Raw genomic sequence first — 24,616 nt, forward strand, 5'->3', positions numbered from 1 at the left:
GCCAGCATGACTAAGCCGCTTTGGCGAACCAGAGCAGGGCATGGAAACGCCATTTACCTTCCCACTGGAGCGGTATCTATTTATCTACTTGCACTTTGACGTGCTTTTGAACTGCTAGGTTTGCAGGAGCAGGGACCAAGCAACCGGAGCTCACCCCGTCACAGAGATTCAAACTGCCAACATTCTGATCGGCAAGTCCTAGGCTCTATGGTTTAACCCACAGCGCCACCCGCGTCCCATAGTTTTGCACATAGTTTGTCACAAAATCCACTTGCAGTTTTTCCAGCCTTAAGGATCTTCTTTTCACCTACCTTCCTGTTATCCATAATGTTGTGTTGATCCCCCAGAGTTGTTCCACACCTATATATACCTTTATGCCTTGGGTGATCGGATGCCACGCTCTGTGAAACCCTTGCTCCAGCGATGGAAAGATTTTTTATTCTGACCGTACCCACTTTTCAGGTATAGTTTGATGGCCTTAACTCCTTACTCTGCAGTCTTGCACATTTGTGCCGCACATAGGAATTCAGCAGATCTTGGAGCTTGGTCTGAGCCAAGGCTGCATCTTCTCCCTCTGATGGCCTTGGCAAAAACAATAGGATTTTTCGCCTCTTTAATAGCAAACTGCTTGTGATCAAAACTTTTGTGGCTCTTTTTTTTTAAAAAAGATATTTATTAAAGTTTCAAAAAATAAGATTACAGAAGAAGAGAAAAGAAAAAAGGGAAAAAAGGAAAAATACAGAATACAGAAAAATAAAAACAGTTAAAAACAAATCAATCTTTTCATGTCTTGTCTTTCATTTGCTTGTTTCCCTGACCTCCTCACCCCTCCCTTTTTTGTATTCCAGTTCAATTACCGGTAGTTAATTCAGCAGATCCTTTCCCTCCTTATTTTTATCTTAGTCCTTTACCTTGATGTATTATAACTTTGCATTCTCACCTAATAACAATCCATTTTTACATACTCCTCCAATTTAAAGACTACTTACATAAATACTGTAAAATTAATGAATGTTAGAATGATGTCGGAATGAAGTTAAGTGGTTTTAGCAGCAGTGTTATAAAGGAGAAAACTTTTGTGGCTCTTAGTCTGCAGCCTAAGTCATTTGGGCTCAGCAAGTCAATGTGTGTGTGTGTGTGTTATAAAAAACTTCAGACATATTTGTGTTTGCATGATGCCACAAGTTGGTGTGTCTGCTGATAAGTCAGAGCAAGTGGTGTCGTAAATCCCAGAGGCTGGGACCCAAACCTCAGGAAGAACTTTCGGACAGGAAGAGCTGTTCAACAGTGGTAGGGATTATCTTGAAAAGTGGTGGACTCTCCTTCCTTGGAGGTTTTTAACCAGAGATTGGATGGCCATCTGTGTTGGATGCTTTAGCTGAGATTCCTGCATTGGAGGGGGTTGGACTAGATGACCCTCGAAGATCCCTTCCAACTCTACATTTCTATGATTCTAAGTAGTTCAGCGTTCTTAACATCACACCATCCCCAATATTGCAGGTGAGATGGCGGGTAGAGAAAGAGAGACTTCCTTTGCTCCAGCACCACCTACAGTGGTACCTCGGGTTAAGTACTTAATTCGTTCCGGAGGTCCGTTCTTAACCTGAAACTGTTCTTAACCTGAAGTACCACTTTAGCTAATGGGGCCTCCCACTGCCGCCGCGCCACCGGAGCACGATTTCTGTTCTCATCCTGAAGCAAAGTTCTTAACCTGAGGTAATATTTCTGGGTTAGCGGAGTCTGTAACCTGAAGCGTATGTAACCCGAGGTACCACTGTACGGCAGCGACAAGGTCTTCACGGAGAACTCAGAGCTCAGGCATTTAGGTCTAGCTTTTGCTGTGATGCCCACCTTGTGTCTCAACTGCATCACCACAACTGGCCTCTGACATGGCTAAATGCTCATCCGTAATGGCTTAAATGGGACGTGGGTGGCGCTGTGGGTTAAACCACAGAGCCTAGGGCTTGCCGATTGAAAGGTTGCGGTTCGAATCCCCGTGATGGGGTGAGCTCCTGTTACTCAGTCACAGCTCCTACCAGCCTAGCAGTTCGAAAGCATGTCACAGTGCAAGTAGATAAATAGGTACCACTCTGGCGGGAAGGTAAATGGCACTTCCGTGCACTGCTCTGGTTTTGCCAAAAGCGGCTTAGTCATGCTGGCCACATGACCTGGAAGCTGTGAACAAACGCCGGCTCCCTTGGCCTGAAAGCGAGATGAGTGCCGCAATCCCAGAGTCACCCGCAACTGGACTTAACAGTCAGTGGTCCCTTTACCTTTTAATGGCTTAAATTCTTTGTGTGAAGGAGCCTCCCAGCACTTGAGCCCTAGCAGTCTGAAGCCCAGGCACAGGTGTGTAACTTCTGTGAACTAGAACATTGTACAGTTGTTCTTTATAACATATTGTTGCGAAGGTTGTGAACAACTAATCTCTGCCAAGCGGTAGAAGATTCCCGGGAGTCCCAGGCACTTACCCTTGGGGTGCATTTCCACTGGGATTCAAGGTGCGGTGGAGACTGCTGTGCCATTAAGAAATACTATTTATTCTACACACATTTACACCAGAAGCTTTCAACAGAGGGAGTGCACAGTTTAAAATGTTTGCATCTCAAGAGGGGCTTGTTCCCTGCCTCTGTCACAACCTGCCAAGATAGTTCTGCCCTTTGCCCCCCCCCCCCTTGAGGTCTGCCTACTTCCTTTGTTCTTCTCAGAAACCCGCTGGGAAAAAGCAACTCTTCCCTTTCTGTTTGCGATTCCAAGTCTAATTTTAAATAGGCACATTTTTCCTGTGTGACATCACGCCTCTCTCCCCACCTGCCAACCTTGGCACCCCTGTTTTGCACAGACCCAAGGATCCGACTTTAATGGCCATTGTTTCATAGTTTGCATGTTTGGCAAACAAAGTGCTTGCAGCCTGTATTTTCCCTTCAATATCCCAAAGCCTAGACAGCATCTTAAAAAGCAGAGACATCACCTTGCCAACAAAGGTCCGTATAGTTAAAGCTATGGTTTCCCCAGTAGTGATGTATGGAAGTGAGAGCTGGACCATAAAGAAGGCTGATCGCCGAAGAATTGATGCTTTTGAACTATGGTGCTGGAGGAGACTCTTGAGAGTCCCGTGGACTGCAAGAAGATCAAACCTACCCATTCTGAAGGAAATCAGCCCTGAGTGCTCACTGGAAGGACAGATCCTGAAGCTGAGGCTCCAATACTTTGGCCACCTCATGAGAAGAGAAGACTCCCTGGAAAAGACCCTGATGTTGGGAAAGACGGAGGGCACAAGGAGAAGGGGACGACAGAGGACGAGATGGCTGGATAGTGTTCTCGAAGCTACCAGCATGAGTTTGACCAAACTGCGGGAGGCAGTGGAAGACAGGGGTGCCTGGCGTGCTCTGGTCCAGGGGGTCACGAAGAGTCGGACACGACTAAACAACAGCAACAACAAATCCCAAAGGTTATCTAAATACTACCGTTTATTTTTATTTTTTTATCATTCACTAACAGACTCTTGCAAGATCTATGACATACAGTGGTACCTCGGGTTACATACATTTCAGGTTACATGTGCTTCAGGTTACAGACTCCGCTAACCCAGAAATAGTGCTTCAGGTTAAGAACTTTGCTTCAGGATGAGAACAGAAATCGTGCTCTGGCGGCGCGGTGGCAGCAGGAGGCCCCATTAGCTAAAGTGGTGCTTCAGGTTAAGAACAGTTTCAGGTTAAGAACGGACCTCCGGAACGAATTAAGTACTTACCTGAGATACCACTGTATGGATGTACGGTATATGCTGTATATAAGTCGATAATAGTATTTAAAAATCTACTGTGCTGCCTGCCCCCTGCTGGAAACGCGAATCCCTTGTCTGCAGAGGACCATGACATGTGTCTGTCTGCATTCCTGCATTTTGTAGCCGATGTGCATTTTGGAGGAAAGGGACAGCTATTCTGGGCCCTCTTCCTCCCCAGCCCCAAAACGCCGCTTCTTGTTTTTCCAAGCCAGGAAATGAAAGCGTGCCTCCATCCTCGCCCTGTGTGAGTTCGCCCTGGGCAGGTGGAGGGAGCGCGGAGCATCTTCCCGACCGCTCCTCGCTGAGCGACCGAGCCAGGGAGGCGAGGACGAGGCGGCCAAGTCAACCTGGGCGCCGGGCCAAGTGGCAGCTGCTTTTGCCTCCGTCGCTGGAGAAAATAAATCCGGGTTTGTGGCATGAGGATGGGAAGAGCCGGGGAGCAGCGTCTCCCTCCCTCGGCGACCCGCAAAGGAAGGTAGCCAATCTCGGGGAAGGAAGGAAGGTAGCAGCCCCAGCAGAGGAATGCAGAGAGACTGCGGAGGAAGCGAGCCGAGCAGCCCTCCCTCGCCCCAGAGGGAGCCTGGAACCAGCGACAGGGAAAGCTGCAGCTGCAGGAGCCGAGGAATGCAGAAATTTCCCCAGAGGAGGAGAGGAGCCAAGAGCTGAAAACGAAAGCAGGGCATCCGCAGCCCGAGGAAGTGGGCGCACGCTGGGTTGTGGCGCAAAAGGGACACGGCGACCCCCCCTTCCCCACTTTATCCTTCTCTGGAAAGCTGCTCCCTCGTGGAGGTTGCCCCGGGTGCAAGAGGGCGGGCAGACTCCTTGAAAGAGGGCTGAGCCATGCTGGCAGCCCGAGAAGCAGCTGCGCTCTACCAGACGGACTTTGTGCGCAATGCCAGGGCGGTGGGCGCTCTCTGGGCAGGCTGCACCCTCTGCTTCGGTGTCCTGGAGGTCGTGGTCCTGATCCAGCCGGCGTGGGTGCAGACAGCGCCGCTCACCTACCAGCTGCCCCCCTCCGGGGTCCTTTTCGACCCCAGCGTCAGCGCCGTGGGCTCCTTCGGCCTCTACCAAGTCTGCAAGGAGCGGGATGGCACCCTCCAGTGTGAGGGGTCACTGGTCACCCTCACCCCGATCCCATCCTTCAAGGCAGCCGCGGTCTTTGTCCTGATGGCCCTGGTCCTGGTGATGGGCAGTGTGGCTTCCTTGGGCCTCTTCTGGGTCTGCAGCCCGGGGACTGTCTACAAGGTGTGTGCCTGGCAGCAGCTTTCAGCAGGTGAGAGAGAAGGTGCCTCTCCATGGGAGCAAATGGCAGCTTTCCTGGTTGCGATGAGAGCAGGCAGCCCTGGGCTACCTTCTTTTAGAAAGGAATGGGTGGGAGGGCAATAAATTCATAGAATCAAAGAATCTTTGATTTGGAAGGGACCCAGGAGTCATCTGGTCCAAACCCCTGAAATGCAGGAATCCATGACAGATGGCCATCCATCCTCTGCTTAAAAACCTCCAAGGAAGGAGATTCCACTGCCTTTTGTGGGAGTCTCTTCTACTGCCAAACAGACACCCCCACCCCCACACACCCCTGTTCACCTGGGGTCATATCCTGCAGAAACCAGTCATGTGATTGCTTGGTAAGAAGGCAAACAACAGTGTGAGTCACATGTTGGTGTGACCAGCAGACCCAATCCAAGATGAGGCTATGCACCCACAGGCAGGCTTGATTCTCAATAAGCAGGAGTCTGGTTTTACTCCCCACCTAAGTGGAGTCCCCCAATACTCACCTGCGGTGAGAATAAATCTTGCCTGCTACCCTTGACTGTGGGTTGCCTGGCCTTTACTAACAAGGTCTTTGAGCTGTGGGCTCCTTCCTTTTATCTGCCCAGAATCTCCCCCTATGTTCAGTCTTATTGGGGGATCCCGGGTTCTGATATTTTCTGCATCTTATAAATCTAGAACTCAGAGTCATCAGCTTAAGCAGAATGGGGACAGATAAGAGAAAGTCCTTCTTTTTGCAACACACAGTTAAACTGTGGGATTCACTCCTCCAAAGCTTTGTGATGGCCACTGATTTGAAGTGGGCTGGACAAATTCATGGAGGAGAAGACTCTCAGGGGCTTCTAGACATGGTGAGCATGTAGTATTAACGGTACTTCCACTATCAGAGGCACAACAGCTCTAAATATCAGGTGAAAAGAATCACAAGTAAGACAGAGCTATTCTCATGTTTGGTCAGGCCAATATGGAAGTGGAAGTGAGACAGATAAAAAACCTTAAATAGGTGTCCTACCATGACCACCAAAATGTATCTGTTTTAGAATGGGCGACCCTCTAGATGCCATTGGCTTCTCAACTCTTAGGCAGCAAGGCCAATGGACAGGGCGGACGGCTACTAGTCATGATGGCTATATGCTTTCTCCATTATTAGAGGTACCATTAATACCTATCCGAATACCAGTAACTGGTATTTTGAATACCTGCCCATTGAGGGACAACACTGGAACCACAGCTGGAGAGAGCTTTTGCCTTCATGCCCTGCTTTGGGCTTCCAAGAGGCACCTGGTCGGCCACCTTGGCAAGCCTTTGTTCTGACTCAGCAGAGATTTCCCTATGAACTATGCAAGTTGAGCAAATTTGCATAATTCTCTTCTTTTGCATAATTTAGTCTGAAATTGTCGCTGTTTCTGAACAATTTCTTCTTCTGGTTTTGCTAGCCACAGAGGAGGGGCAAGGAGTTATGCAGGACTCCAGATCCGATTTAACCATCCATCTTTTGAGATTTCTGCAGATGCCGCCTGCACTCTTTCCAGCATATCTTTTTCTGCCCTAAGGGCCAGAAACCTGCTGTAAAGAGTAAAAGCTACGCTTCTTGGAAAGCTGAATTCTGTACCCATTACCATATTCCGTGCTTTTTTCATGTTCCTGCTCAACTGCAGTATACACAGAGCCCTGACTGAGGGCTAGAATTCCCTTGGAGTGCTCTTGTGCAGCTCCTCTCCATTTCAATGAGGCTTCTACAAGACAACTTCCTGGTGGATTGTGCCCCATATAAATTAGCAGGAGGGTGGCATCATTCAGATTTCCCCCTCAAGTACCAAAATGCTTGGGGCAAAGGATGGGGTTCTCTCCTGCACCCCCAGGATTGGAGTAGGGGGAGAGAACAGTGCTGGCTCCAGGATGCTGAGGGCCCTCAGACATAGTTCCCCTCTTTGAGCTCCCGCGGGTTAAACCACAGAGCCTAGGACTTGCCGATCAGAAGGTCAGCGGTCCGAATCCCCGTGACGGGGTGAGCTCCCGTTGCTCGGTCCCTGCTCCTGCCAACCTAGCAGTTCAAAAGCACGTCCAAGTGCAAGTAGATAAATAGGTACCGCTCCAGCGGGAAGGTAAATGGCCTTTCCATGCGCTGCTCTGGCTCGCCAGAAGTGGCTTAATCATGCTGGCCACATGTCCCAGAAGCTGTACGCCGGCTCCCTCGGCCAATAAAGCGAGATGAGCGCCGCAACCCCAGAGTCGGCCACGACTGGACCTAATGGTCAGGGGTCCCTTTACCTTTATCTTAAACCTGGGAAAAGCCAAGAAAATTAACCTCTCTCTCCCCCCCCCCCATTATATGTTTCTTGGAAAAAACAACAACACATCAGCCTTCAATTCTTGAATATACTTCCCAATCCTCCTCACTCACTTCACCTGATTACCTAAACCTCTCACATTAAGAGTTGTACACATAACATTCACATTTTTTATTCTGTCTTTTCCAACCATCTCACTTCTCCTTTTTCTAAGGCACCTGATCTTCTGGAACAGGGATGTCCAACCACTGGATCGCGATCTACTGGTAGATCACTGGCTGATCCTGGTAGATTGCGGGATCGTTACCATGTACAAAAAGTTACAGGGGAGAAGCTAAAGAAACAACCCTCTGTGCAATCCTTCCCCCCAAAAAGCTCAACAGCTCTGGGCACATCCCTCTTAAAAAATGCTCAATATTTTTTACCAATCCACCCACCCCACGCACGCTCCTCCTCCCTCGAGTGACAATGGGTAGATCACTGCCAGTTTTTTTGTACTGCGAGTAGATCACAGTCTCTTGGGAGTTGGACATTCCTGTTCTAGAACATTCTGAGCAAAGTGAGAATTATAGTACTGTGAGGGCAATGGACCTCTGCCCAGTCTTTCTCCCCTCTGGATCTAGCATGGGGAAAGTAGGTCCCAGGGCTATGGGTTAAGCATCAAGATTGGGGGTGGGAATCAGTAGATTATCATCCTATGGAGGTATATGTGTAATAATAATAATAATAATAATAATAATAATAAAATTTTATTTATACCCCGCCCTCCCTGGCCAGAGCCGGGCTCAGGGCAGCTAACACCAGTAAAATTACAGTAAAAACATAATAGGGGGGGGGGACCCAATTTAAAATACAGGTTAAAATGTAATCTAAAATACAGCCTCATTTTAAAAGTAGCCCATAGATCAAAACCATAAGGGAAGGGAAACTTAAGGGTCAGACTGAGTCCAAACCAAAGGCCAGGCAGAACAGCTCTGTCTTGCAGGCCTTGCGGAAAGATATCAAGTCACGCAGGGCCCTAGTCTCTTGTGACAGAGCGTTCCACCAAGTCGGGGCCAGTACTGAAAAGGCCCTGGCCCTAGTAGAGACCAATCTAACCACCTTGCGACTTGGGACCTCCAAGGTGTTGTCATTTGTGGACCCTAAGGTCCTCCGCGGGGCATACCAGGAGAGGCGGTCCCGTAGGTACGTGGGTCCTATGTGTAAGGACATCAACTTTATTAACTCTGTCTCTCTCTGTCTCACAGCAACTTGTCAGGCTCTCGGCTGCCTGGTTTTCCCAGATGGCTGGGGAGCCCCTGAAGTCAGGGCTCTTTGTGGGCCTCGGGCCAGGAGCTACACCCTGGGTGCCTGCACAATACACTGGGCCTTTACCCTTGCCTTGCTGGGCATAGCCGATGCCCTGGTACTGGCTACCCTGGCTTTCGTCTTGGGGAACCGGCAGGATGCTCTGCTACCAGCAGGCTATGCACCACCCTCGGGAGGAAGAGGTAAGCAGCAGAATAGCCCCCGTCCCTATTATTCTGGGCAAGGATGGGAGCCAACAGATGCTCAGATGCGAGGCTGGCAGGAATGTCAGCTGCTGCCTAGCAACGGCCAATGAGACACAAGGATGCATCTGAAATGGGGGAAAGGTGGAGGGGGCTGGAGGCTGCAGCAAAGAAGCCCAGTCTTCCAGGAACCCCTGAAGCCCCTCCCTTTCCTCCAAACCACACAAATAAAACTGGTGGCGATGCTTCTGCTAATGCATATATGTGCATAAATCTCTCCCTTTCTGCCACAAGCTGGGATTAAGGACTCTGGGTTTTCTGCTGCCTTACTTGTTGCCACCAAAGTGGGGTGGGGGGTGGGAAGGCGGTAGAGGAGGCACCATTTTCTCCTCATACCCCCTTCTGGTGTTTTTCAAAGCACTATCTAGGTCTCTGTGTAAAGAACTCAAAGTCTGCACTCTGTTGCCTCACTACTGCCACCACCACCAAAAATGGGATTCTGTGATGATGTTGTTGTTGATGATGATGATTTTATTATTTACACCCTGCCCAGCCACTCTGTGAGTTGCAGATTTGCCCGTATTGCTCTTTTTGTACAATTTCAACTGGTTATAGGGGGAAAGTATAGAGCAGGGGTCCCCAAACTAAGGCTCGTGGGCCGGAAAAGGCCATTTATCCAGCCCGTGGCAACCCCCGCCGCCCGCTGCTGCCGCCCACTCTTACTGGTGCTGCGCTGCACAGCTGCCCACTTCCAGGTCGGAGGAGAACCGAAAATAGCTTGTGCGCATGCGTAAGCATTATTTCTGGTGCACATCCAGGTTGGAGGAGGCCCATGCACATGCGCACAAGCTATTTCCGTTCTCATCTGACCCAGAAGTGTGCCAGAAATAGCGTGTGTGCATGCGTATGGGCATGCGTTCCCCTCCCCTCTAGCCTGCCATGCGATCGACGCTGGAGACACCTGCCCAAGGCGCGGTAAGTTTGCTGACCCCTGATATAGAGTATACAGAACTCACTCTCAGTGGCATAGCATGGGTGGGGCCACGGGGTGGGGGGCAGTTGCCCTGGGCTCAAAATTCTTAGGGGCACATTTTTTTAGAAAAGTAATAATAAATAGACAATAGTGTGCCCTTCCCACACAGAAAATCTCGTGTGTTTGCATGGGCAGACTGAGGAGCAGATTTGGGTGATGGCCGGTTGCAAGGCTTTAGAAAGATCCCAATCCCCCATCTTGCTTTCCACCCAGCTCACGGGGTGCTGCAGCTGCCACTTGGGTAGGTCGCGGAGCTATTGCCTCTTTGTTCCAACCTATTGGTAGGTAGTACCGAGGATACTTGCCTTGCACCGGCCACTGGCAACCCACGCTACACCACTGCTCATACTAGAGGCCTGTGTGGCTTGAGGCACAAAGGGCAGGAGGTCCACTTGTAGTCACTGCCCCCGTCTTGGTTGTAACTTGATGCCTGGCCTGATCCAAGAGGGTGTGTATTTTCTCTGACCCTGCCAAGCCCCACATGAGATATGTCTCAGGATCTCAGGTCTGGCACTAGAGCCACGGGATATTCACCACCAAGCACAGAGAAGGCTCTGCTCAGTTTGGTTCCTGAAGCAGAAAATCTGTAAGCTACCTCCCCATGCCGGAAAAATAAATTGACTAACTGCAGCTGCATACACACAAATAAATTTTCAACAGACAGCGTCCCCCAAAGACTCCTGGCTGGGTATAGTTTGCCCATACAGAGCTACACTTCCCAGAATATTTTTTTGAAAAAAACCTATAGCTCCTAGGATTCTTTGGGGCAAGTCATGTGCTTTACACATGTGGTTTGTATGCAGCCTGACTCTGTGTCTGAAGTCAAGGTCAGCCTGAGAGTTACATAGACTTAGAACATGCAAAAAACCTTTATAGGGAGGAAATGAGAGAATCATTCATGCCTTGCTGGGCAACTGCTCACACCTCCTCCCTCAATACTTGTAACCCTGACCCCTAGCATGGGAGCAACACTTAATTAAAACAAAAACAAAACAAAAAAACTGGATGTATGAAGTTTGTCCTTAAAAATGCCTTTAAAATAGTGGTGGTGACACTGTTTTATATTTATTTTTAAAACCTAAAAACCTAGGGGGGGGGAATAACAATCCTAGTACCCTATAAAATAGAGGCAGTTGAAATTTGGTATGCTGGAATGTAATAATAATAATAATAATAATAATAATAATAATAATAATAATTTTATTTGTACCCCGCCCATCTGGCTGGGTCTCCCCAGCCACTGTGGACGGCTTCCAACAAAGATTAAAAATACATTAAAATGTCATACATTAAAAACTTCCCTGAACAGGGCTGCCTTCAGATGTCTTCTAAATGTCAGGTAGTTGTTTATCTCTTTGACATCTGATGGGAGGGTGTTCCACAGGGCGGGTGCCACTACCGAGAAGGCCCTCTGCCTGGTTCCCTTAGCTTTGCTTCTCGCAGCAAGGGAACTGCCAGAAGGCCCTCGGCGCTGGACCTCAGCGTCCGGGCAGAACAATGGGGGTTGAGATCATAGCTGTCAACGTTTCCCTTTTTTTAAAGGGAAATTCTCTTATTCCAAATAGGATTCCTCGCAAGAAAAGGGAAAAGTTGACAGCTATGGTGGAGATGCTCCTTTAGGACACTAGCCAATGTGACACTAGCCAAGGCCTCCGTACCCAAATATGCTCGCAGGGCATGTGCCACAATGCCACGTATGATGGTGTCTGCCTGAGTTCAGAGGGAAGGTTATGGGATTGTAGAACTGTAGAGCCGGAACGGACCCCAAAAGTCATTCATTTGTTGCAGGATGAAGCGACTTGCTCCAGTCAGTAGCACAAGGAGTGCAGGACAGATGAGGGCATGAACTCTGACCAGTACATCAAAGAATTGTAGACTTGGAAGAGGGACCTTGAGGGTCATCTAGACCAACCCCCTGAAATGCAGAAATAAAATGTGTTGGCCTCGGTGGCGTGGGGGAATTGGGGCTCTCCTTTGGAGAGCAAATGTCTTGCTTAGGCAGGGACACGAGAAGATCGGTATCTTTCCAGGTCTTTTTTTTCCCATTCCCTGTATGCACACAGGTGTGACTTCAGCACTGACTCCGGACTGATCTCACCTCCCCAACGGACATCCTTCAGAGTCGGTCGCTCGCCACAACAGATCCATTTTCTTGCTGTGCCTAGCTGTTGCAATAAATATATTTTTTACTTTAAAAAATGCTACATTGTGATGTGTTATTAGTAGGGATGTTGGAGAATTCCGCCGGAAACTGAAACGGAAGCTGAAATTGCCGCAGGTTGCATGTTTGTCCAAGTCAGAAACGGAAATCGTGTGAGCAAATATATTTTTCTATCAGTGGGTGGGTTTCAACAAAGTTGCTGCATTTGCTGAACAAGGTCTGTTGGTGCAACAGGACTTCCATTCCACCCGCTAAATCTTCTCGGGAGGGTTGGGGAGAAATCCAAGTAGATCTTGTTACCAGCCCCCACTCGCATCCCCAAGCACACGCACGCACGGACGCGCACGCACACACACACTTTACATTTAGCACTGTGTTGAAGTCCACCCTTTTTTTTAGTTCCTGATCATTGTGTGAACCATCAACCTTATTTTCTGCATAGTTTTTTTTGGGAAAAACCCCATTCCACTGAAATTAATTATGCAATTATGCCATCAGCTGTGTAATTTATTTTTTCAGTTTTGGGCAATAGGGGACAGCGAAATGAACAAGTGAGGTTTCAGTGGGAGCCAAACTTCAGGAGAACAAACAGCATTGGTTGTGACAAACACAGGACAGGATGCCTCAGGACATCGAGAGCCAGCGTGGTGTAGTGGTTAAGAGCAGTGGACTCGTAATCTGGTGAACCGAGTTCGATTCCCTGCTCCTCCACATGCAGCTGCTGGGTGACCTTGGGCTAGTCACACTTCTCTGAAGTCTCTCAGCCCCACTCACCTCACAGAGTGTTTGTTGTCGGGGAGGAGGGGAAAGGAGATGGTTAGCCGCTTTGAGACTCCTTCGGGTAGTGATAAAGCAGGATATCAAAGCCAAACTCTTCTTCTTCATCATCCTTGGTTATTAGTTATTTCTATTGCTGTTTTCATAGGCTTTGAAAATCATTTATCTTATTCATTCTCACTGCAACCCTCCAAAGTGGTAAATATTTTACCTGTTTTACAGATGAGAAACTTGAGACTGGACAAAAGTTTTGAGTTGCCTCAAGCCTGTCCTGTAAAAAGTTCCCAAGGGCGTTGAGACTTGAACCTCTGGGCTCCATAGTTCAACAGAGTAGGGTATTTGAAAAAGCTTTGAGAAGATGACACCAATGACATCAGCGCTACATTAAAATACCTGGTGGGCTCTTTATTAATTCATCAACACCAAAAACTCTGGCCACAAGCAGGATCAAACAGGGCGACAAATCAGCAAGAGGGCGCATATGTCTTTGTGTAATGTGAATGTGGGTGAACACAAGGCATCTTACAAACCGGACATACACAAGCAGGGGGAAACTCTGGTGGGCCAAGGGAGGAGCAAGGGATGAGAGACAGGGTTGAGGTAATGGGACTATTAAGGCAGAAGGAAAATCAGGGTGGGGGTTATTTGAGCCACTTTTAATTTTTTTTTAGCCAAGATGGCCGCCAGCTCTGCATTTGACATGGGAGATATGACCACCATCAAACTGCAGCTTTCAATCAGGACGCCCAGAAGGTTAGCGGGGAAAAGAGCCCCTCCCCATACAATAGCAGAACTGGGATTTGGGTAGCCCAGTGCAAGGCTCTCCCCCTTCCTCCTCAGTAATTTGGGGGTCACAAGGCAGAAAAGAGGCAGGAACAAACACGAGGTGTCACAGTCCACAGACATTCAGAGACTGCCAGAGAGGTGGGGGGCAGGGGCGAGGTGGCTCCCCCAATCTTTATTTATGCCAATTCCTCCTATTCAGGCAGATACCGAAGCCTCTGCATCCCCCCAGAAACCCCCCTCCTCCCGCCGGCCCCTTCCCCTTCTGTCCGCTTGACCCGTTGCAGCTGGGGCTCCCCCCCGGCCTCCCCACCTAGTCGTTTGACCCGCAGAAGATTGGGGGGCTCAGGTAGGTCCCCTCCGTCAAAGATGGCACGCCGCAGGCGTCGGGGAGGCACTGGGAAACGCTGGGGGGTCAGGGTGCCCGCTCCTGCCAGGATCCGACCAACCAGGTATCTGCAAAGAAGAGCAAGAGAAAAAGGTGAGTCGAACGAAGGAGCGCTCTCCGCCTTTTCCCACAATCCTTTGAGGGAGCCACTTGACTCATAAAGTTGCCTGCCATCTCCCCTTTCCCCAAAAAGGCTGGAGACTGAAGTTGCAATTTCTGATGGCATACAAGTATACCCTCCCATACTCACCTTGCCCACTAAACCCCACTTTCGTTGACAGAGCCCAATGATGCCATTGAAACTCCCAGATGTGGATTGGTTAGCATGGGGTCTGCTCTTCTAGATTTCCCAGAGATACTAGGACTGGAAATGCCCCCCAAAAGATGCTAGACTGTTTTTGTATGCCACTACAGTGGCAAGACTTTTTTTAGTCAAAAACTGGAAATCACAAGAAATATCAACAATAGAAGAATGGCAGATGAAGATGTTGGGTTTTTTGGAGCTGGCCGACCTGACTAGAAGCATCCGCGACCAGATAAGAAGAGGAGACACAAGAGAATTCGAAGAAATTTAAAGAATATTTAGCTAAATATTGTGATATAAATTAAATAGAAAATTATTGGAAATGATAAATAGGCTTAGGGGTAGAATAAGAATATGTGGGAGTAAATACTAAGGATTTGAAAATTAATAAAGGAGAAGAGGTTAGTAAATGAAAGGAGTTAATTTCAGTAGAAATATGAATTTGGAGACCTTCTATACAGGTGATATAATGAGATTCAGTAAGAGGGGATTCGAGGAAGTCAGTTATCAATGTAATGAGAATTAGGTATTTGAAGAAATAATTTTTCTTTGTGTTTAATTTATTGTAGTGTAATGTGTTTTTCTTTGTTGTGGAAAATCAATAAAAAAAAATTGGGGGGGGGGGAATGGCTTCTTAGATAAATTGAAAGCTTATCTGAGATTTCTTGCTGACTTCCAGGGAAAACAGTGACCATCTCCCATTTTGTGTGCCCCACAATACTCTGTGACTCACTGCGGTTCTACAGATGATAGACAAGCGTTCCTCACCAGCCAAGTCGATGTGGGAAAAGGTTCCCTTAAGGTAGCAAACAGAGAAATGCAAGCACTTGGACTCAGCCCTTGATCCAGGGGGCATGGAGAACAGACAATGTCTACTGCTCCTCCTGCCATCCTTCTCCAGACCTCTGCACACACACACACACAAATTTTGTATTTTTCACTCTATATGACGCACCAGACCATAAGACACACCTAGTTTTTGGAGGAGGAAAACAAGAAAAAATATATTCTGAAACCTCTTCAGGGCAGGGGGAGCATTCTTCCCGCTGCCTTGAAGAGACTTTGCGTTGCTATCCCAGAAGCCAGAACAGCAAGAGGGATCGCAAAAGCACCGATCCCTCTTGCTGTTCTGGCTTCTGGGATAGCTGCACAGCCTGCATTCGCTTCATAAGACACGCACACATTTCCCCTTACTTTTTAGGAGGGAAAAAGTGTGTCTTATAGAGCGAAAAATACGGTATGCTCCAGTTCCTCTGGAATAGCATGGAAGGCAGTGCAGGGAGCTGTAGGAGAAAGGAGAAATTCCTCCCTCTCTTTTGCACTCACAGAAGGTGCCTCTGCTGCATAAACTAGCCTTTCACGAATGCATGGACAACATTGGATGCAACCCAGACAGCCTATAATGCTATATAGGTAAAGGTAAAGGGACCCCTGACCATTAGGTCCAGTCGTGACCGACTCTGGGGTTGCGGCGCTCATCTCGCTTTATTGGCCGAGGGAGCTGGCGTACAGCTTCCGGGTCATGTGACCAGCATGACTAAGCCACTTCTGGCGAACCAGAGCAGCGCACGGAAACGCTGTTTACCTTCCCGCCGGAGCGGTACCTATTTATCTACTTGCAGTTTGACGTGCTTTCGAGCTGCTAGATGGGCAGGAGCAGGGACCGAGCAACGGGAGCTCACCCCGTCGCGGGGATTCGAACCGCTGACCGTCCGATGGGCAAGTCCTAGGCTCTGTGGTTTAACCCACAGCGCTACCTGCGTCGTATATTGCTATATATCATGGTTTTATTACATTTTACTAAAATTATTACATGCCAAAATCTACCTAAAGTGAAGCAGGTTCCCTCCTTACTAAGAAATTAGTGACTGCGCAGAGCACGAATTAAAATTCCAGAATTCCACCTGCATATAAGATGCCAGATGAAAATCTGGGGACCTACCTGGAATATCCAGGTGGGGGAGGGGCTGCTGGGCAGCATCTTTCAGATGCTTTGAACTACAATTTTCATCAGCTCCCGCTAGCATGGCCAGCAGTCAGGAAAGAGGAGACTTGAAGTCCAGGTCCTCAGGAGGACCTCAGGCTGAAGAAGGCAGTTCTAGGGCCCAGATTTTCTACCCTGAATATTTCCTAGGCTGTGGTTTTCTTTAAAAATGTAAAAGTGCTGGAGCCCATGCCTTGCTCTTCAGCCTAGCAATCTTGCTCTTTGTTTCCATGTGCGTGTGGCAGGGGCAGGCTGCACAATTTGTTTAAAACCATGCATTTCCACAGCATTGTTTGAATCTTCTTGAATTATTTGATAATTATTTTTATACTCCAAAAAGCCAGTTCATCATACAAGAGATGGAACGTCATTACTGGATCACACCATTTCAGGTGAGGGTTTGCATTGCTGAACGAGTGCCTCTTGCAAAACAAACTCCCTGCATTGGACAAAGAGCCTGCCAAGGAGAGGGCTGGGTGAACTCTTCTCCACAACCAGGTACTTTTCTATATGCATGGTTAATTAAAAAAAAGTGGAGATAGTCACGCATACCCCACACCTGAAACCTGAAACCAGCCCAGGAAAACGCTTTATTCTGGTGAAAATATAAACTGCCACTGAAATTTCTTATGTACCACTTCCTGTTCCATTAACTGTTTCCTCGAATGCACTACCTTGTTATTTTAATTATATATTCTATATAAAAAGAAGAAGAAAAAGAAGAAGAGTTTGGATTTGATATCCCGCTTTATCACTACCCGAAGGAGTCTCAAAGCAGCTAACATTCTCCTTTCCCTTCCTCCCCCACAACAAACACTCTGTGGGGTGAGTGGGGCTGAGAGACTTCAGAGAAGTGTGACTAGCCCAAGGTCACCCAGCAGCTGCATGTGGAGGAGCGGGGAGGCGAACCCAGTTCACCAGATTACGAGTCCACCGCTCTTAACCACCACACCACACTGGCGGTGTGTATGAAGGCAGCCTGAGTTTATTCTGCGAGAGAAGACGATGTGTGGGCATTCTACACATGCTCATAGGCCATAGCTGTCAACTTTCCCCTTTTCTTACAAGGAATCCTATTCGGAATAAGGGAATTTCCCTTTAAAAAAAGGGGAAAGTTGACAGCTATGTCATAGGCACTCCCGTCTTTATTGCTTCCTGTGTTACACAGCTGAGAATGCCATTCCAAACAGGTTCTGGGGCTAAGCCCTAGCTCAGAAATGGGACCCCATTCCAGCTACCTCAGCATCTCAGGGTCCATCTCCCCAGTGGGTTCTTCCTCCCCTCCCAGCTCCTCTTGTGGTTCAAATCCTCCTTCTTGGTCCCAGTGGCGATTTCGCTGTGTTTGAGGTGGGAAGGAGTTGCCTGCTAAGCCGGTCTCATCATACCCTGGGTACAACGGGGCCCCCTTTGCTTCTTCCCAAAGCCTGAGCAAGTTGGCCAGATAGGCAGACTCCTGGTCCCGGCGATGCCCGTCCTGAAGGAGGCGCTGCAGAGCGAGGGCCAAGCGTTCGTCTGGTTGGAACTGGTTCCCGGGCGGTGCCACCGCTCTCTCTAGCGCCTGGGCCAAGCGGTCATCTTGCAGTTGGTTACCGGAGACGGCCATGGCTCTCTCTAAGGCTTGGGCGAGGTGCTCTTCCTGCAGCTGACCACCAGGGGACGACATGGCTCTCTCCAGCGCTGCCAGCCGGACGAGTTCGGGGTAATACACCTCATTGGCCAAGGCAGTCTCGACCGCCTCGTAGGGCACTCCCTGCAGCTCCCGCCGAACCCTTCGGGCTCCCCCAGGTAAGTTGTGGTTCAGCCCTCCACGGGAGCCCCCTGTGGCGGGGAGAGGCTGTAAGAAACAGGGGGAAAGATTGCAAGCTGAATTTTAAGGAAAGGTCAGAGGTCAGGCTGGCAGCAACCGCAGGGAGGGGGACACGATACCACCTCTGCCCCACAGCAAGCCAGTCGCTGGGCATTTCGTGGTGTGGGCCATCATACGTCAATATGTAACAGTGTAATAAAAAAATTAAGGTCTTTTATATATAATAAATGTTCATAAATGTACCAACCAAGCCTGTACATAGATATGTGGACCACACGTCTGGAGCAGCACAGGAAGACCGGCCTGAAACCATTTTGACTCCCAAACTGACCAAATGTTTTCTCTGCAAGGAGGGAGGGGATGAGGGAACCTTTCCATTGTCTCAGGAATTGGGTAATCACCATCTCAAAGGAATGGCCAGACTACCAGGAAAGGCATTATCAGATAACCAGCCAGGAAAAACAACAACATTCAAATTTCTGTTGTAGACCGCCTTTTCTGTGATGTAGGTATGATGTTTGTGGGTGGTGGTCTTGGGTTACACCCCTTCTGTGATGTATGTATGATGTATGGAGGGGTGGTCTTGAGCTCCAGGGCAGGGAATTTAAAATGTCTATATAAGGGCAGGCACACCTTTTGTTTGGGGTTCTTCCTCCCTCCTGCATGTGGTGAGTGAGGACCCTGTTGCAACAGATCAATAAAGATCAGGCTTACTAGCTGCTTTGCTTCTCAATATTCCCTGGTTGGCCTCTGTTATTTTCTCCTACCGATAGGGAACCCACTTAAGGACTCCATATGGGCTCTTGGATACCCCAAAAGAGGAAAAGGGTATATTTTGTTTACAAAAACAGCGAAGCACGAAAAAGCCATTTGATATATTTAAAGTAACTTAAGAATTAAAGTGAAAACAAAAATGGTAAAGGGCACAATTCAACCGAAAACAAAGCACTTTTGCATCTTAGGTAACATCCACACCATACATTTAAAGCAAATTTACAATGGTTTTGACAGTCCCAAGCAATTCTGGAAACTAGTTTATCCCACATGGCGCTACCATTCCCAGTGCCCTTAACAAACTACTGTTCCCAGGGTCTTTTGGGGGAAGCCATGTGCTTTAAATCTATCGTGTGGATGTAACCTTATTGGTTTTAGCAAGTTGAAACGAAACCAACAAGGTCCTGGCAGGACACAGTGTTGAGGTAACTGCCGCAGGAAGATCATTCTGAGTGTCCCAAAAGAACAGCAAATGGTTATTGAATTTATTGTCATTGAATTTTTTTGATTCCCAGGGAAACGAATTTGTGGGATTTTATGCCTCAGCTGCCATAAAACAAGCTTATTTTCTCCTGCTCCAGAGGGCAGGACCCAAACCAACAGATTCAAGTTACAAGAAATGAGATCCCAACGAAACATTAGGAAGAACTTTCTGACAGTAAGAGCTGTTCAATGGTGGAATGGTCTCCCTTGGATGGCAGCAGACTCTCCTCCCTTGGGGGTTTTCAATGAGAGGCTGGATGGCCATCTGTCAGGGATGCTTTAGCTGAGATTCCTGCTTTGCTGGGGGTTGGGCTAGATGACCCTCAGGGTCCCTTCCAGCGCCACCATTCTAGGATGCTAGCTCAGTCAGTCTTGCTCACGATGCCCCTTGACTTTTGGAGGTGCAGGTGTCATTTGCTGTTCTGCCTCCAGCAGCAAAACATCTTGGAATGTTTTTTCAGGTTGCGTCCCGCCCGCGGTGACCCAGAAGTACCAGAAAGGGTTACTTCTGGGTTTCGCCACTCGCGCATCTGAAGGCAGCCCTGTTTAGGGAAGCTTTTAATGTTTAACAGACCACTGTATTCACCACCCGACCCCACCCCAAACTCATATTTCCCCCCTCCACCTCTTTCCCCCTATTCTTCCTAATGTCTCAACAAATGAAACCGATTTGTAAAAAAAAAAGTTGTTACGTGGAAAACAAAAATACGAGAGAGAGACTTTGCACATACCTTTGTAAATCAAGAAAATCTTTAATAAAAATACATTAAAAAACCCCACAGACCACTGTATTTTCATACTTTGTTGGAAGCTGCCCAGGGTGGCTGGGGAGACCCAGCCAGATGGGCGGGGTATAAATAATAAATTATTATTATTATTATAGTAGCACAAAATCACACTTCGCGCATGTGCACAAGTGCCAAATCATGCCATGCACCTGCACAGATACAGCACTTCAGGTTGCGGGCTTTTCATGTTGCGAACGGGCCTCTGAAACGGATCCCATTCGCAACCAGAGGTACCACTGCATGCTGAATTATCAAGCATTACTCAGTGAGCTTCATGGCTAGGGAAGGCGTGGGGGTGAATATTACAAGCAGAGGCAGATTTAATTTTGAGTGAGTAATTGAGCCGAAAACTGCCTGCACATTTCCTGCTCTGACGTCTAGAAGAAATCAGCTAGAGACTTTAAAAAAAAATAAAAAAAAATAAAAAGCCAAGCCAGAAAACTAGACTATGCCTGAGCCCATTCTATTAGACTCTTTCCAGATTTTTCTCCTAGGTTTCACTCTGGATTTTTGTCAGATTTGTGGGAACTGCAATAAGTCCAAAACAGCCAAAGGACAGAAAATGAGATGGTTTTCTGGTGAGGCAACTGGTTTGCTGTATCATTCGCAGTAGATATTCGCAGGACCAGTTGTAGGGACCGAAAAGCTCACGTCACAATAAACTATTTTGCCTCTTGACTGCCATAGTATAGCATTTTTGCTTCTCCCTTTGTAGATGTAGGTGTTCATATTTCTGCATCTCCAGATGGTATAACTGGTTAGAATCACGTCCATTTTTCTATTTTTCTTCACATTTGTAAAAAGGCTTTGATGAAGACAGAACAACAAAGGCTGAATTTGTGTGTGTGTGTGTGTACCACACACATAGACAGAAGCCTGTTTCCAAGTTCTGACCTACCAGCCCAACACACACAAATACGATCTATACCAGCCACACACTTTCCCAAATTGCAAATTGGTTATTGCAAATCACCACATGTCCTTCATATATAAGCCATATCTACGTAACTAACAGCAGCCAAATTTCAGGGCATTACTAATCATTAATAATGATTAATATCATTGTTATTATTAACATATCAATTTGCACCATGCGCCCATCTCACATCTGGGGACCAGTAACCAAACTTCCTCTGACTAACGCCTACCCAAATGGAGAAATTTACTTGAGCCGTAATCAAGATTCAGGAGCTGAAAGACCCTCTGGAAACGGGGTCAAGGGAGATCTGCCAGTAGAGGAGGCAGATGGGCCAGACTCAGGGCATCTCTGCAAGGATGTGCACAGAAGCCCTTGAGGATGTGTCACAGTGGAAGGTCCTCCGCAGTCTTCCTGCAGAGTTAGTCACAACCACCAGGAGGATGGATGCTGGGAAGCCTGGTTGGTTTGGGTACACTGAGAAATCACTTGGGTGGTTGTGAAGCTCTCCTGAGCTAAGGGGGGCTCCCTTCAGCCTCTCCCGCCTCAAACACACATTCTACATTTGTGCAAAAGCCCAGCAACATCCAATCTGCCTCTGGCTTTGTTCAAACTACCCCTGCCCCTTAATAAGGAGTCAAGACTCCTACAGTTGAGATGGGTGGCAGCGCACAGCAGACAGGCCACGGACATAAAAGCCCATCAATGAAAATTGTGTCTTAATATGTTTCCAGTTTATTGCAGATTTTAAGTATTCTTTGATATATGTTTTCATTCCTGCTTTTAACTCTTGTCTTTTATTGGCATTTAAAAAAATGTTTTAATTTTAATGCTGGTTTTATTGTTCTGCAACTCGTTTAGAGGCTCTATTGATAATCAATTAGTATATGAATTTTGTTCAATAAAATGCCCCAAAATACATGCCCTGAATCATTTTTTAAAACGAATAGTACATGGCATGTATTTCAGTACCCCCTCACTTTGCACCCCCTTTTACACACAAACACACACGCACACACTCCGTCTTGTACAGATGGATAACAGGTGCAAAAATAACGGTGTACTTCTTTTTGCGGCCCATCTGCCCACTCGGATATCACACGCACAGGCACACCCCGCAATTTGGCTTGCACCCGTCACACCCTTTCCACAAAAGCCCCACACCCTTAGGTCATCCTTAGTCCCGCGCACCCACACTTTGTACACAGCAACGCCCCCAGCATTCGCTCGGCCCTTTGCACACATGCACACTCTTCTTCTGCTGTGCGTAATTCTTGGAAACGATGGAGCTGAATTCGTAACGCATCCTTACCTTTCCACCCACAAAACCCCCCAGTTGCTCACAGAGTGAACAGGCATGAGTCACAAGCGCACGCACAAGCACACACACGAGCGCCTTTTTTTTTTTGATCGGGGGGGGGGGGGGCGAAAAAGATGCACAAATGACTCGCTGTTTTTTGCTTCCCAACACAGAAACACACGCAGATTGCCAGATGTCCTGCAGTTTGGAGAGCATCCTTATTCCAGATCACCATCATTTAGATGAAGAACGCTTCTCATCCCCCCCCCCCATTCCCACAGTGCCCCATTAATTGGGCTCTTGGGTGCCCCCCTCCCGCGTCTCCTTTCTCCCTGGGCTGCCAACGACGACTATTCAGTCGTCTACAGAAATCAGATGCGCGCCCTCCAGAGCGCGGCTGGCTGCGCACAGGCAGAAAAGCAGGTGCGCCACAGAAAGGTGCCGGCAGAGCCCAATGGTTCTGGATCGCTCCAGCAAGGAAGCCAAGCCGCAGGGCCAGGGGCTCGTCTACGTGTCCTCTGGGTGTGGAGTCCCCAGATAACCCGGCACCCGTAAGGCGCGAGATCGGATCCCTCGCCCCCTCCGCGGATGCTCGCCCATCCCGCAAGTGGCTCGCGTCCCCCCGGTCATCCTGCCCGCCCGGCGGGCTGATGCTCCGGCGCCGGTTCTGGGTTCGAATCGCCTACCTTGGCGGCTCCGAGGCCCGAGAGCAGCGCGAGCAGCAGCGCTGGGCCCATCGCTCCCTCTGGGTTGGACGGGAGGCCGAGGCTGCCCAGACAGCGGCGGCGGCGACAGCAAGCGAGCGACGGAGCCGAGCCCGGACTGCGCCAGAGGAGGCGGCGGCGGCGGCGCCAGACAAGAGCCGGAGCTCCGCCTCGCCGCCGGGCCCCGCCTCTGCCCATCGCTCCGCGCCCGGGGCTCAAGGACAGCGGGGGGAGGGCGAGGTGCCTTCGCCCCCCTAAAATATTTGGGCATATTTGAGCCCCACCCCAAGGTTCATGGGCATTGTCTCCTTCAAATGGTTTTGTGTGCGCCACGTCTTATGATTGATTATTCGGGGCGAGGCTTACCTGCCCCCCACCCAATATTTTATTGAAGTTGGCCCCCTTGGCGGGGTGCGGGGGGAGGAGAAGCACGGGCACTCCGGTACCTCCGCCTCCGATTTCATCGGCCAAGGACAGGGGGCACCACGAGGAAGGCGGTGCCCCAGAGCGCGTGCAAAGTGCATCCCTTTCAGCGCCAAGCGATCTGCACAGCCTCCGTGACTGTGTAGAAAGGTGTGGTTTTATTTTATTTTATTATTATTTTTAAAGAACAAACCTTTTTCCTGAAGGGAATCATACTGTTAATCTCTCTCTCTTTCTCCCCAGCTCCACCCCACTCTCTGTGGAATTTAATTTCAGACAGAACTCACTTTTGGCATTTAATTTTATATTAGTTGTTTATTAAATTCATTAAATTAAATTTAAAATAGATTTATTGAATTCATCCAAAGATCACAGGGCGCATTGCAGTTCTCTGGCATAGATAGAGCAATGCTGACCAAATGTTTTGAGCATGTGTAGAGTGCATTCAGCTTGCCACTTACTCAGAGAGAACTTAAATGAAGGGAAAAGCTTCCAGGCGTCTCTTTTATTTTCATCTCCTGCTTCCAACCTTCCAACCCTCATTATATTCCCCTTTCATGCTCTCTTTTTCCTTCCAGTGCCCCATTTAGCCCATCTCCTTTTCCTTTCCTTTTTAAAATGTTTTAGCACCCATGGCACCCACAAAGGGTGAGATAGGGACACCCCATATTAAATCCACAGCAACCCTGTGATGTAGATAATGCTGAGAGTTACCAACTGATCCAAGTGAGTTTTGTGGCCAGGCAGCTTCTCGCGTCCAATATGTTGTCCCCTACACAGTGGCTCTGGCGTCCCCTTTAAGATACTAGTCAACTCTAAAAGTCTATTTACTCCTGTAAAAACACCAGGCAGGCCCCACAAATAACCCAGAGATACATGAGTAGAATGTGTGCTTTTATTTAAAACGCATCTCTGGGTTATTTGTGGGGCATAGGAATTCGTTCTGAAATGAATAATTATTGCTTCCCTAAGGGGGTCCTTGATGGGACGCAGGTGGCGCTGTGGGTTAAAGCCTCAGCGCCTAGGACTTGCCGATCGAAAGGTCAGCGGTTCGAATCCCTGTGGCGGGGTGCGCTCCCGCTGCTCGGTCCCAGCGCCTGCCAACCTAGCAGTTCGAAAGCACCTCCGGGTGCAAGTAGATAAATAGGGACCGCTTA

At 48.5% G+C, this 24,616-nt stretch overlaps 2 protein-coding genes across 3 annotated transcripts; one reads left to right on the top strand and one right to left on the bottom strand.

Moving 5' to 3' along the window:
- The first annotated feature begins 4,054 nt into the window (after positions 1-4,054).
- Positions 4,055-12,066, top strand: LOC307206743 (LHFPL tetraspan subfamily member 5 protein-like). Of its 2 annotated transcripts, XM_079960140.1 has the most exons (3): positions 4,055-5,057; positions 8,592-8,834; positions 11,931-12,066. In XM_079960140.1, exons 1-3 carry the CDS (start codon positions 4,625-4,627, stop codon positions 11,957-11,959), a joined length of 705 nt encoding a protein of 234 aa, XP_079816266.1. In that variant the 5' UTR covers positions 4,055-4,624; the 3' UTR covers positions 11,960-12,066. The 2 variants fall into 2 exon arrangements, with proteins under 2 accessions (XP_079816266.1, XP_079816265.1); XM_079960139.1 differs by lacking the exon at positions 11,931-12,066 and having other exon boundaries at positions 8,592-9,377.
- Positions 12,067-13,185: 1,119 nt separating this feature from the next.
- On the bottom strand, positions 13,186-23,183 carry PCSK1N (proprotein convertase subtilisin/kexin type 1 inhibitor). Its single transcript, XM_079960133.1, has 3 exons — positions 23,019-23,183; positions 17,503-18,098; positions 13,186-14,044 (listed from the first exon to the last, which is right to left on the bottom strand). Exons 1-3 carry the CDS (start codon positions 23,067-23,069, stop codon positions 13,783-13,785), a joined length of 909 nt encoding a protein of 302 aa, XP_079816259.1. The 5' UTR covers positions 23,070-23,183; the 3' UTR covers positions 13,186-13,782.
- Between the last annotated feature and the right edge of the window lie 1,433 nt (positions 23,184-24,616).

This window comes from Podarcis cretensis (genome assembly GCF_951804945.1).
Source record: "Podarcis cretensis genome assembly, chromosome: 17".
Classification (NCBI taxonomy): domain Eukaryota; kingdom Metazoa; phylum Chordata; class Lepidosauria; order Squamata; family Lacertidae; genus Podarcis; species Podarcis cretensis.

Excerpts from the sequence above, each read along its gene's own strand:
- LOC307206743 (XM_079960139.1), top strand. The coding sequence starts at position 4,625 with ATGCTGGCAGCCCGAGAAGCAGCTGCGCTCTACCAGACGGACTTTGTG. Across the intron at positions 5,058-8,591 it reads CTGGCAGCAGCTTTCAGCAG|CAACTTGTCAGGCTCTCGGC; the intron begins GTGAGAGAGAAG and ends TCTGTCTCACAG.
- PCSK1N (XM_079960133.1), bottom strand. The coding sequence starts at position 23,069 with ATGGGCCCAGCGCTGCTGCTCGCGCTGCTCTCGGGCCTCGGAGCCGCC. Across the intron at positions 18,099-23,018 it reads CGGGCCTCGGAGCCGCCAAG|CCTCTCCCCGCCACAGGGGG; the intron begins GTAGGCGATTCG and ends TGTTTCTTACAG. Across the intron at positions 14,045-17,502 it reads ATGGACCCTGAGATGCTGAG|ATACCTGGTTGGTCGGATCC; the intron begins GTAGCTGGAATG and ends TCTTCTTTGCAG.